The sequence below is a fragment of the Abrus precatorius genome, unplaced genomic scaffold (genome assembly GCF_003935025.1).
Source record: "Abrus precatorius isolate BTA unplaced genomic scaffold, Abrus_2018 Scaffold10, whole genome shotgun sequence".
In the NCBI taxonomy this organism is placed as follows: Eukaryota; Viridiplantae; Streptophyta; class Magnoliopsida; order Fabales; family Fabaceae; genus Abrus; species Abrus precatorius.
The window spans coordinates 5,612,392-5,627,029 of NW_020874292.1; the positions used below are offsets into that span (position 1 = coordinate 5,612,392).

At 31.9% G+C, this 14,638-nt stretch overlaps 1 protein-coding gene across 1 annotated transcript; it reads left to right on the forward strand.

The window, feature by feature from the left end:
• The first annotated feature begins 1,622 nt into the window (after positions 1 to 1,622).
• Positions 1,623 to 4,332, forward strand: LOC113852592 (caffeic acid 3-O-methyltransferase-like). Its single transcript, XM_027482906.1, has 4 exons — positions 1,623 to 2,199; positions 2,364 to 2,700; positions 3,392 to 3,456; positions 3,763 to 4,332. Exons 1-4 carry the CDS (start codon positions 1,792 to 1,794, stop codon positions 4,060 to 4,062), a joined length of 1,110 nt encoding a protein of 369 aa, XP_027338707.1. The 5' UTR covers positions 1,623 to 1,791; the 3' UTR covers positions 4,063 to 4,332.
• Positions 4,333 to 14,638: the final 10,306 nt, after the last annotated feature.

Sequence of the window (14,638 nt, forward strand, 5' to 3'; positions counted from 1 at the left end):
TAGTTGTTACTCTACTATATGTCACTTTAAGTTAAGTTATAAGTAATGTCCTACAAGTGAGATAGAAACAAAAAAAATACAAAAGATTCCTTATTAGAAGATTTATTTAAAAGTATTGGATTGATGATTTATTTCAAATTTTAATATATTATTCTTTTAACTAAGAATATCATTTTGATATATTTTATTTTGGATTATGTTTAAATTTTATGTTTAGAGGAAGAGGAAAGAAAAAACAAGGAGTTAGTGAGATTTAACTAATTAATTAACTAAAAAGGAAAATGTGAAGTTTTTTTAAACTCAAAAATTCTCTTAACTTAAGTTTTTGAAGATTTCTGTTATGTGTTTTTTTTTTCTCTTTCACTCTCGTTTTCTTTTATGAATAAAATTTTAATTTTTTAAATATATTAACTTTTTATTAAAAATTATAAAAAATAAAAATATTAATTTTTAGAAAGAAAAAAATTTAACTTTTTGTATCTTTAAAAAAAAATAAAAAAAACTATAAATAAAATATATAAAAGATAATATGTTATTTATATAATTAAATTTCATCAATCTTCTCTCAATATTAAACATTTGAATAAAAGAATTGTTTAACCTTTTGTTTTTTTTCTTATTCTCTCTTTAGATTCTATCCTTTCCTCCAGATTTAAATTTATACTATTTTCTTTTTTCTTGGTAAAATTATTTATTGAATAATTTTGTAGTGTTGTTTGAAATTACTTTTTTAATAATCTTTAAAATTTTTGTTAATCTTTGTAAGTTCTAAAAATACTAATTGTGTATTCCTTAATTTTTATTAATGAAAATTTTAAATATTTATATTTCCTTTACAATATTTAAATCTTATAGACAAATGATGTCTCTTTATTAATTTAATTTTTTTAATACATGCAATATACACAACATAAAAGGATATATAGTTTATTTTTATTAAAAATTATAATATTTAATATTATTAAATGTAAATTGATAATTTTTATTAAAAATTACTATATATAATTTTTCGTTATTTATAATATTGCATCGATTAAAATAATAATCATTAATTTAGCAATATATGAGTAGGTGATATTTTTTTAATTAACGATATCTACTTTTAAATTAGAGTTAAATCCAAATTAACGTGTTTGTCCGTGTTTTCAAGAAAAGCATTTTTTATTATCTTGATTTAAAAGAATTATACATGTCTGTATATTTTTTAACTATAATAAAAAATTTTATCATATGTAAATTATTTTTAATATTTTATTAATTATAATTATTATTTTTATATAATTTATATATTTATGAAATTAATAAATTTTATTAATAAATATATATAATATTAAATTATAATGGTATTAAATTTAACATATGAATTTTTAATGCTCTAAAATTCATAGTTTTTTTTATTTAATAGCTTATTTTTAATTTTTATAATTAGTACTTATCTACAAATTAATTTTTATATTTAAAATAATAACATTTTAGTCTTGAACAAATACTTTACCATGCGTCAATTTCTGCTACTTTAATAAAATATTTGTATATAAACTAAAATATAAAAATTAATTCATAGATGTATATCTGAATGTATAATTTATATATAAAAAAATTATTGTTAACTTTTTATTAATATCGTTAAGTGCAGCTGTCACCTGCACCGATTCTTTATTCGCAGCCGGTGAGATAGAAATCGGTAACAGTGCCTATATAAATTGGCGTCGTCTCGTGAGTCCTGTCTTCTGTAAGCAAATAGTAAGAGGCAGAACAAGAGATTTATAGAGAAGCAGAAAACAATAAAGAATGGGAGAAGTGCTGCAAAAAGTAGAAATGAAGAAGGAAGACACCAACAATACCACAACAAGGTCTCAAAGCAAATCAAGACTTGCGATTTTGGAATTAGCTCACATGATGAGTGTCCCAATGTCCCTAACCGCTATCTTAAGCCTCAAAGTCCCCGAGGCGATGTGGCAAGACGGTTCCAACACTCCTCTCTCCGCCTCCCAAATTCTCTCAATCATTCGTCCCCACGGCGGTGCCGACGCGGAGAACCTCCAACGCATCCTCCGCTTGCTCACAAGCTACGATATATTTGACGAGCACTTGTGCAGCAAAGGCGAAAGGAAATACTCTCTCTCCGAAATCGGAAAGACCCTCGTTGACGATGAACAGGGTCTATCCTATGCTTATTTCATGCTCCAGCACCACCAGGTTATTAATTTTGCCTTTCGTTGTTTACTAACATAATTGAGCAAGATTATATATTTTTCCTTTTTCGCACTATTATAAATTAAGAACTAACTCTAAATCTATAAACTTTAATTAAAAAAAAAAGATTATTGAACGGTGGTTCTGATAGGAGTGTGTGCGCCCAGGATGCATTGATGAGATCATGGGCGTTGGTGGGGGAAGCAGTGGTGGATCCAAAGACGGAACCATTCGTGAAGGCTAACGGAGAGGGGGCGATAGAGTACTACACAAAGCGACCAGATGCAATGAATTTGATTCACAAGTCGCTGGCTGGGATGGCTGGGCCCATGATGAGGGAAATTCTTCAAGTCTACGATGGCTTCGAAGGTGTAGACACACTTGTTGACGTTGGTGGCTATAACGGTGTTTCTCTCCGCATGATCATGGACAAGTTCCCCAGTATCCCCAGAGGCGTCAACTTTGATCTTCCCGATGTAGTGGCCTCTGCACCACACATTCCAGGTACCTTCTTATCTATCTCAACATTGTTTCTTGAACAATTTTAAATATATTTCTTTTTTATTTTTTCATATATTTGTAAGATCCATATTAAATTCAAAATAAAAACAGTTATGTAACATGTTGTCAATTTTTAGTTATTTAATGAAAATCATTAGCCTCAATCCAATAAACAAGTTAATGCTCCAGCACCATCAAGTTCTAATGCAATAAATGTATTTTTTAAAAATAAATATTTATTATCTATAAATGCTCAAATTTAATATTAAAAATTGAGATGAAGAAATTTTTCATTCTTTCTATTTCTTTTTGTCTTACATTTAAGGTTGTTTTACACGGTTTAAAAAAATTAATAAATGTATTAATTTATATAAATTTTATCTATTTTTCATTTTATCCTTATTTTATCTAATTACTCAACTTATTTTTATTTATTATTCTTTTAATATTAGAAATAAAATGTATCTTATGAATTAATGTGCAAATAAATTATGATAAAATTTGTGATTTATTTTGATTATTTTTTTTAACTTTACAATAACTAATTATTTACTTTATGATAAATATTAAAATAAGCAAGTGTTTTATAAAGGGTAAGTTGTATATTTTGGGTTAGGGTCACTGCCATTTTGGAATGTTTACTTTTATCTTTTGTTTCACTATTTGTTACTCGTCTGTTATATTATATTCGTAGGTGTAACCCATGTTGGTGGTGACGCGTTTACTTCTGTTCCCCCTGGGGATGCTATCTTCATCAAGGTGCCCCTTCTCAGTTTTAATGGATTATTTGTTTTATGGTTAACAAATTAATTCTCATATATATATATATATATATATATATATGTATATATATATCATTTAACTTAATTCACACACATATATACATATATATTATTTCATATTTATTTATTTATTAACATGTGTCTGAATAGTTCATATTAACAAAATCCATTAAAAAATAAATAAACTAGAGCCAAATTTGTGTATCCAAAAAGCCTGCTTCAACATTGTCTGATCAAATGACATGAGAAATTTCAAATTTTTTGATGTTGTATGAACTTGCAGTGGGTTCTTTTAGCATGGACAGACGAGGAATGTAAGGTGGTAATGCAGAACTGTCATAAGGCACTTCCGGAGAATGGAAAATTGATTGTTTGCGAACCAGTGGTGCCGGAGCTGACCGATGAGAGTCGCAGAACAAGAGCACTGCTTGGGGGTGACGTATTCATAATGACAATGTATAGAACTAAGGGGAAGCACAGGACCGAAGAACAATTTAAACAGCTCGGCATTTCTTCTGGTTTTCCTCGTTTCCGTGCCTTCTATGTTGACACTTACTTGACTGTGCTTGAGTTTCAGAAATAAGTCATAGGAAAGTATTGATAATACACACTTTTAAAAGTGTGTTAGTGCCATTTCTCTGGTGATATAGCCTTTGAAGTGTGACTTTAATAAATAAATCTTCTGAGATCATGAATGACGAGGAAAAATAATTAGGAACAATAGATTTTGGACACTAACACATTTTTCCTTGTGAATAAAGCTTCCTAAAAAAATTGAATTCATGTTGCTCGTATCTCTTTTGCTCTTAGATTGTAAGCTGAAATTTTAATTTCCTTTTAAGATAGTTACAATAGCCACCAAAGCACCTCTGCCATACTTTAAATAATGATTTTGTTAACTCTTATAACTGAGTTTAAGTATTTTTAAAATAATATATTAATTATATTAAAGATATACATTTTTAATAAAAAATTATTATTTATTATTTAAACTTAACTCTAAACATTGATATTCACATTAAATTTACATTATTTTATTTCGACTAGTATAGACAAACTAAAAAACATCATAAAATAAGAAAACACAATCTATGTTTGGTTTTGGTACTGCTTTTATTTCAGTTGATATTCTTTCAATAATAATTATAAGAATGTTATTTTTTTGTTGTATTAATAATTACAAAAAATATCATTTTGTTTTGTTTTCAAAACCAGAAAAATATTAAAAATACTAAGAACATATTTGATTTCTATTTTAAAAATAGTTTAAAAAATATATAATACAAATTTGTATTACATTTTAGTTTTAAAAACAGAAAAATGTTTTTAAAATAAAAATCAAACATACTTTAAAATCTTAATTTTGTCATTCTATTTACAACATTGTAAAAGTGATAAATATGATTAAGAATATTTTGCAACTATAAATGAAAATATATTAATAAAAAAAACTATAAACTACAAATCCATGCAACTTTGTCTTTTATTTTTTTAAATTCCACTTATAATTTGGTTCCTGAATATACTTTTGACAAAATATATTCCTCATGGTAGATGGTGCTTAAAACTTTAAATCGATATTAACTTTGTTAGTATACTATCACCCGTAATCATTTTTTTCCTATGATGAAAGACATTTTCAAAGTAAGAATTTATGATTAAATTTATATCAAATAATATTATAGTTGAATTTAAAGATTTAAAATTGATTTTGATTGAAATTAACTCAGTCAAATTTTATGGCGAACAAACTGGCTTGAAAGGGGAATTAATGGGGGCATCTCGGAACCCTCAAAAAAGAGTTTCTAACAAATTGAGAGAAGTTAGGGAGATAAAATGCTGGACTTTTCATTTTTTTTAATTTTAAATAATTGATATATAATCTTAAAAAATATAATATAAAAAACGATTCTTTTTATTTTCTTTCTTTCTATATTTACTCATTCAAATAATATTCATTATTATTGATAAATTTAAATTATATAAATAAATAATATTGTAATTAAATTAAAATATCAAAACTACAAACAATTCATCAATTCCAATTAGACAATGGAAAATGGTGAAAAGGCTCTACAAAATATTATTTACTTTTTTTTTTGCTTGAGTTTTTCTTATCTAGTATGGATTATTGTTATTTTTTATTGATAATCGATTGATGATGTTAAAACAAGACAAGAAAAAGTGATTTTATTGTATGTTATTTTTTGTTGTGAAAAAATAAATCATTATAAATTATGCAATTTTAAGCACTAAAGGCAAACACTATAAATTTAAATACTTTTGGCCGTTTAATTTTTCTTTCTAGGGTTTATTACGACTACATGTATTTTTAATATGTTTTAAAATGAGTTCTGTATTTTTTTTTTTATCCATTTGTTTTGATGTGCATTTGGAATGTCCTAATCTTTATACTTTTATGTCGTGAACTTATGTACTCTTATTTTAAAATAATTATTTTTTACAATTGTTTCTATTTAGTCATACGTCTATGTTTCATCTTGTACTCTCTTTTCATATTTATTCTATGATTAATTCTCTTTGATTCTCAAAAAGTAAGTTTTCTCTATTTTTGTTTTAAATGCTATTTTTATTTGTACTTCAAGTCATATATATTTTTCTCTACTTATTCACAATTAAATCAATAAATTTTGAATCTATATTGTTGAAGTTCAAATCTTTATGTGTTTGTTGTTTATCTCTTTATTATTGAGAATCCTATATATGCTAATAGCAATAGAATACAAAAAATTTTAAATGTTCATGGGTTACCACATTGGTTGCAAGAGGCTTTCAGCAAAAGGTGAAAAGAATTAAAAAAAGGTATTTGCTATTGATGCTAGATTGGAGACAGTAAGACTGATGGTTGGAATTGCAAGTTTAAACAAATAGATGTGAAATTGAAATTTTTGAATGGACCTTTTGATGAGAAGGCCTATGTGATTCAACCATGTGAATTTGAAGTGAAAGGTAAAGAAGAAATGGTATACAAGTTGAAAAAAGACTTATATAGCTCCAAGAGCTTGGAGTAGGAGAATTGAAATTTTATAATCAATCAAGGCTTTCTTAAATGTGAGACAAAATATGGGGTCTATGTTAAAGGACTTCTAACTACCGAACGAGTAATTGTATGCTTCCTTGTGGAGAATCTTCTTATTATAGGAGGTTTTGAAAAGGACATTGAAGTATTCAAAACCAATATAATGAAAGAATTTCAAATCACAAACCTGAGTGAATTATCTTATTTCTTAGGACTTGAATTTGTCAAAACAATTCATTAGTTTTTTATGTATCAAATAAGATATACGACCGATATGTTAAAAAGATTTGAGATGATTGAATGTAGCTCAGCTTCAATTTTAGTTGATCCAGAGTAAAGCTTGAAAAGGAAGGAAGTGATTGATAGGAATAAGTTGCCTTGATTTCGAGGATCAATGAGCCTCCTAGAAATAACAGAGAAGGAAAGTGAAAATACTTCTTCTTGTTCATTCATTCCATTCCTTTGGTATTTAACAATCCTCACGTCACCCATGATTGGCTACCCGTGATTTGAGTAAACAAAAAATATTACATACCGAAGGGAATCTATAACAGAAAATACAACTCAGCAATATAAGGAATACTAAAAAATAGGAAATGCTAAATTACTTAGAGATATTTCTACTTGGTGACATAGTCACGGAGGTAACTTGGCATCTTGTATCCCCTTTTGGGCCTCTCCTTCATGTTTCCTTTGTTGGTGTTACTTGCCCCATCTAACTTATCAGCATTTAGGCCTAAACTTATAGGGCTGTTGTTATCAATACCCACCACTGCGGAAGGCACCTTGTCCTCAAGGTGATAGTCAAAGACAAGGTCAGTCCAAAGTTCCCAAGTTGTGTTTTTAGGTGCAAGACCTTTTCATTAAACCAAAGCAAGCTTGGTAGGTGGGGAAGTAGAGGAGTCCATTTTGGTAGCCAAAATTGCAAGTGGCTCGATGAGGGGCATATTATCCTGTGCAAGAGGAGGAAAGTCAGGTGGAGTGGATGGAATTGGTCCCTTGTGCCGCTTCAAAAGGGAGCAGTGAAACACAGGGTGGATTTTGGAACCCTAAGGAAGATCGAACTGATAAGCAACAGGGCCAATGAGAGAAATAATGGGGAAGGGACCATAAAAATGCTTGGCCAATTTGGGGGAAAAAGGAGAATGGAGGGAACGTTGCCTGTAGGGACGTAGGCAAATATAAACCCAATCACCAACTTGAAAAGAGACATCCCTGCGCTGACGGTCAGCAATCAATTTCATGGTTAGTTGTGCTTTTTCGAGCTTCTTGCGCAACTGAGCAATGAGATCCTGACGAGTGGTAAGAAGTGAATCCACGACCTCCACAGAAGAGGATCCCGTCAAATAGAAAGGGATGGAAGGAGGAGGTTTGCCAAAGGTGATCTGGAAAGGAGTGGTTCTAGTAGCCGAGTGAATTGAAGTATTATAAGACCATTTAGAAAGTGAAATGTACCGACCCCAGTGCGAAGGTTGAGCATGAACAAAAGAACGAAGATATTGCTCCAATGTACGATTAAGAACTTCAGTTTGTCCATCTGTTTCAGGATGGTAAGAAGTACTCATGCGTAATTTAGTATCACATAAACGAAACAATTCGCGCCAAAATCTGCTAATAAAGATTGAGTCACGGTCAGAAACCAGGCTGCGTGGGATACCATGGTGCTTGCAAACCATATCCATGAAGAGCTGAGCAACTTTAAAGGCAGTAAAATAGGTAGGAAGGCTACCAAAGTGAGCGCCCTTAGAGAAACGATCAACAACAACGAGGATTATCGTATGGCCCAATGAAGGTGGCAACCCAGTAATGAAGTCAAGTGAAAGATCTTCCCAAGTGTCATAAGGAATTGTGTCACGACCCCTTTTTGTAAAGAACCAAGAACATTGTTTGTACATCACATACTTATTTAAGATAAATAAATAATAGAGAATATAAGTATGAAATTCTCTTCTCAATTAAAATAAAACAAGTTTCTTACAATAAATATCCAACGGAACAACATAATATTACATTTAGTTCATAATATTCAAAATACCCAAAATTATACTACGTAGCTCCCTCTATATGCGGTCTCAAAATATAAGGAAAAAGGACTTTGATGCAATATTACTCGACCCCAGCTTCAATCATTTCTTCAATGGCTCCTCAGCCTGTGAAGTAGATGCAACACCTGCTACATCTGCTCACGTACCACCGTACAATCATCGCAGTACACACGCACACAACGACATAGAAAGAAATGCAAGGGTGAGCTTACCAAACTTAAAATAAAATCATATATATAGAGTAAAATATTTCTCACAACAATAATCCCAAGCATTTCTAGCCCATCTAATGCACAGCATGAAAACGATTTCCAACTGGTTTCACAGCTTAAGTAATCCAGAAGGAACCGAGCCGGTCCGGGAGCGACCCATTCCGGTATCTGGATCCAGACAGCATAACACAATAGCTCAGCATGAACTTACCGTTACACGTCTACCCACCTAAACATGTAACTCGGCTCTATAATGATGCAAAACATATATCTCAGTATGATGCACACCGCTAAAATTATTTTGAACAGCTCAGCTAAGGCAAGTTTAAGATAGATCAGCCAAAATCTCAGCATTTTAAATCAATTAACAGCAGTTACAGCTTAGAAAATAGCTTTTATTCAATAGATCTAACAAAATCATATCAAAACATCTTGAAATAGCATATTAAACCGTTCAAAACGTAGTTCATAGGTTAAAGTAAACTCTCCTTACCTCAGAAAGATGATTCACACTAGATCTACCGAATATTACTTGTTTTAATGCAAGATTTACCAAAGATTCGGCTTTAGAACGAAATTTCTCCTAAGAACACCATGAACTTCTATGAGAAAGAGAAGGAGAAGAGAAACGAATGGTAAATCTAGCTTCAAACTTAAAGAAACTTACTTCAAATCCTTCAGAATAGACGTAGAATCTCAGATCTGACAAGAAATCTAAGTTTAGGAAGGTTTAGTATGAGAGAAATGGTGGTATTTGGCCTTAGAACCTTTGAGAACCTTGGATAGGGGTGAAGAAATGAAAATTTCGTGTGAAGCCCCTTTTTTATAGAAAATTTTTTAAATTCACTGTTCACCGCTGGAATTTACTGTTCATCGCCGGAAACATTGTTTACTGCCTTACTGTTCATGCCGGAAACACTGTTCAGGGCACTATTCACGCCGAAAAATACTGTGCACGCGTACTGTACGCGTATGTGACATCAGCCATGACGTCACTGATGACATCAACCATGACGTCACTGATGACGTCAGCAGTCACTGTACATACGTGGTTTTCACTGTTTATACGCGGTTTGCACTGTTCATATGCAGTTTTACAGTTCATCTGACACTGTTCATACGATACTGTTCACTTTTTTTTTTAATAAATAATTTTAAACTCCATCTAAATCTATTCCAATACCAAATAATCCTTCAATTAACATTGAACAAGTATAAAATATTATAGATTACTCAATAATAAATCTCTAGCCTGACAAATTGAGAGGGGCTGTAGTAATCTAGCTGGTTTCTGAGTTTCATACTTAGTCATTTGGCAAGTGGAACACTGAGAGACATAAGTATGAACAGTAGTGCGCATGCCCTTCCAAAAGAAATTGCCCTGGATACGTGCCAAGGTCTTTGAAAGACCCATATGACCACCCAAGGGTGTAGTGTGGTATTCTTCCAAAAGAAAAGGAATAAAGGGGTTGTCCTGATTCAACCATAGCTTGTCATCATACAATAAAAGATCATTGTGAATGCTGTAAAGGGGAAAAGTGGCAGGATTGGCACGCACATCAGCCAACAGTGAGATAAATTCAGAGCTATCTTGAAGGGATTTGCGTAACTTGTCCAGGAAAAGAAACCGAGGCATAGAGAGAATGAAGAAGTGTCCTTGGGCAGGGTCATTAGGACGAGAAAGGGCATCAGCAACCACGTTATGTTTCCCTGACTTATATTGTATAGTATAGTCATAACCCAACAACTTGGAGAGGTATACCTGCTGCTTGGGGGTCTGAATCACTTGGGACATCAGTTCCTTAAGACTATGATGATCCGTGAGAATAACAAAGGAATGGCCCAATAAGTGTTGTTGCCATTTCTTCATAGTAGAGGTGATAGCATGTAATTCACGGACGTAAGTGGAGGAACGAAGTAGTCTAGGGCAGAAAGGTTTGCTAAAAAATGCAATAGGATGGTCGTGTTGCATTAGAACAGCAACCATAGCAAAACCTGATGCATCTGTCTCAAGTTGAAAGGGAAGCGTGAAATCTGGAAGAGCCAGAACCGAAGCTTCAGTCATTGCCTTTTTCAGCTGGTCGAAGGCTGATTGGGCAGCAAGGCACCAATTGAAATTATCCTTTTTCAATAGGGCAGTCAAGGGGGTAGCAATCGAAGCATATCCCTTAATAAAGCGACGATAAAACCCTGTCAATCCTAGGAAGCCACATAAAGTTTTTATGGAGGTGGGAGATGGCCACTGCACCATTGCCTGTATTTTAGAAGGATCCGCTGCCACCCCATGAGTAGAAACAATGTGGCCCAAGTATTCAAGTTGCTGCTGGGCAAAAATACATTTGGACTCTTTGAGGAAAAACTGTCCCTCAAGCAAGGTATGAAAAGTACGCTCTAAATGATGCAAGTGGGCTTCCAAGGAAGTGCTAGAAACCAGGATATCATCGAAGAAAACGATGACAAATTTGAGAAGGAAAGGTTTTAGCAAATCGTTCATGGTTGCTTGGAAAGTAGATGGGGCGTTGCAAAGGCCAAAAGGCATGACCTTATACTCATAATGGCCCATGTGGGTGCGAAAGGCTGTTTTGTGAACATCAGCCTCATGCATACGAATTTGGTGGAATCCTTGACGAAGGTCCAATTTGGAGAACCATTTAGCGCCACCCAATTCGTCCAAAAGTTCGTCGATAGTTGGTAAGGGAAATCTATCCTTCACAGAGATGGAACTGAGAGCCCGAAAATCTACACAGAATCTCCAACTACCATCCTTATTTTTGACAAGGAGGACTGGGGAAGAAAAAGGACTGTGGCTTGGCTGGATCATCTCGGCATGAAGCATCTCATCGATTTGTTTCTCAATCTCACATTTCTGAAAATGGGGGTAACGGTATGGTCGCACATTGACGGGGGAAGAGTTGGGCAAAAGGTAAATATGGTGGTCGGTTGGGCGTGGTGGTGGTAATGAGGTAGGGGAAAGAAAAAGGGATTGATATTTGTGTAGCAATGAGGAGATGAGGGGATTAGGGGGAGTAACAGTGGGTGGTTGAGATGTGGGTGAGGAAGGTAAAACCTGTATATGGAAATAAGCAGCACCTGAATTCGTTTGGAAAATACGTTTGAGTTGGTGGGCTGAAATGTCTTGAGGCCCAGAGGGGGCATCGGCTTTCAACTCAACCATATGGCCTTCATTAATGAAACGCATGGTCATCTTAGAATAGTCAGTAACAATTGGGAGAGAATGGAGTCGAGCTTGGTGTTAAGCTCATTTTGTGAGGTGGTAAGGAGGGATTGGTTTTGGGTGAGGCGAAGGATGGCATCATCGATGGTTTTGGAGCGGGTGTTGTGTTCGGCCATGGAAAGGAGCTCAATGAAAGCACCAAATTGATAGGAATAAGTTGCCTTGATTCGAGGATCAAGGAGCCTCCTAGAAATAACAGAGAAGGAAAGTGAAAATACTTCTTCTTGTTCATTCATTTCATTCCTTTGGTATTTAACAATCCTCATGTCACCCATGATTGGCAACCCGTGATTTGCGTAAATAGAAAATATTACATACCGAAGGGAATCTATAACAGAAAATACAACTCAGCAATATAAGGAATACTGAAAAATAGGAAATGCTAAATTACTTAGAGATATTTCTACTTGGTGACATAGTCACGGAGGTAACTTGGCATCTTGTATCCCCTTTTGGGCCTCTCCTTCATGTTTCCTTCGTTGATGTTACTTGCCCCATCTAACTTATCAGCATTTGGGCCTAAACTTATAGGGCTGTTGTTATCAGTAATACAGATGCAACCCTATAGATTTATTGTTAGTTCTTTGAGATATGTGTGCAATAACATATTAGATTTGACCTTTGGTGTTGGGTTAATAAGTAGATTTATAAACAAACTTAGGATATCTCACTTGCAGATTGCAAAGAGACTCCTTAAATATGTCAAAGGAACCTTGTATTGTGACATTATTTTTAAATAAAAGTGAAAATTTGAAATTTAATATGGTTAGCTATACTTAGATTGGAAGGAGGATTGTGACAGAAGAAGCACATCAAAGTATGTATTCATGATAAGTACAACTCTAATCTTATAGAGCTCAAAGAAATAGTCAGTTGTTACTTTGTCTTCCTATGAGACAGAGTATGTTGTAGCATCCTATGGAGTATGTCAGATATTATGGTTGCATTGATTCAAGAATTAAGATTAAGAATGAATGGTGTTGAAGATTCATAACAAGTTAGCAAAAAAGTGTCACAACACATCCATTAATGCATAGAAGAAGCAAGTATATAGACACAATTTCATTTTCTAAGGGATCAAGTTGATAAAAGAAAATTGAAGTTAAATATTACATAAGTGAAGAACAAGTAAATGTTGTTTTTATAAAAACCACTTAGAATCGCTAAATTCTGAATTAAGAAACATGTTAAGAGTTAATAGTTTAAGAGAAACTAAACTATAAGAAGAGTATTAGTTTGTTAATTCTATTTCTGTAGCTTTGAAACAGTTCGTGACTATTATTTAATTTTAATATTTTTCTATTAAGTTTGTTATATTTTATTTTTAGCAGGTGTGAAACTTTGTACATATACATAAAAGCTTGATGTGTATTTTTTTAATGTGTGAAAAAGTTTTCATTCTTCTTTTTCTATGTTTATCTTGTGAGATTGAGTACCATGACTTTTATCAACATTTTTGTTAGAGCCAACTATTATTGTCATGCTTTATTATCTCTTCTCAACGAATAGTATATTCGTGAGATAATGCTTAATTCACTTAATATATACAACTTTTCAAATTTGATACCTATTCAAAACGTTTTTATGAAAAATGGTAATGGTATTCAGAAACTTTTATCAAATACATTTACATTTGAGTCGATGAATTTTAATTCTACATATGTTTCCTTCTCTTCTTTTCTTACACCTGAATATGCTCTTCTTTTTCTACTCATCCAAAACCATCGTTTTCACTCCCTAATCTTCTGGTTTTAGCTTAAAAACCACGCTAAATTGCAGAGCAATTGAATAAAGTGAAAGCTTGAAAAAAACGTGAAAGGGAAGATTCGCACGCTGTTAGGAATAGACTAGACCCAGCAACTTAGCTATTGATTATGATTTTTTATTTTTAACATCTTTTTTTTGGGTTTAATAGTTTATGGGATTATTGTTATTATTGTTCCGAATATTTGGTTAATTTTTTAAATTTTTTATGATTTTGTGATTAGACACAAGGAGTATATAATGAGTTACATAGAAGTAAATAAATATGTTCTTGAAAATATACTCAATAAATAAAAGGTTAAAAATAGATAAAAGTGAGAAAATAATTGATAAATACTTAAAATAAAATAAAATAAGTAAGATAAAATTTGGAATTCATAATTGTCCCTTTTTTTATTTTAATTAGATAATATAAAAATATTTGTTATTATTAAGATAAAAAAAAATGAATGTTTTACCCCAAAGACAGAAGGGAGTGCAACAACTTTTTTAAAAAATAATATAAAAATAATGTGGATTTAAGATTGCGTGCATAAATGTGAGTGATAAAAATTGAATCACCAGTTTGAAATAAAAAAAAAAACTAATAATAGTTTAAATAAAAATGTGAAAAATTTTAGACTAAATTGAATAATTTTTTTAAATTAAAAGAATAAAATTTTAAGCCAGAAAATTATTTTTTTTGAAGGTCAAAGTAGGTTGAATAAATGTAATTGCAAACAAACAAAATAAAGTTAAAAAGTCAGGATTTTGATGAAAATAGATAAAAAGAAAAAAGGAAGTGGACATGTATTAGATTCTAACAAGCATAAGTAAAATGCATCGCAACATTATTAGAGTTTTGTTTAAAAGTATCTCAGGGT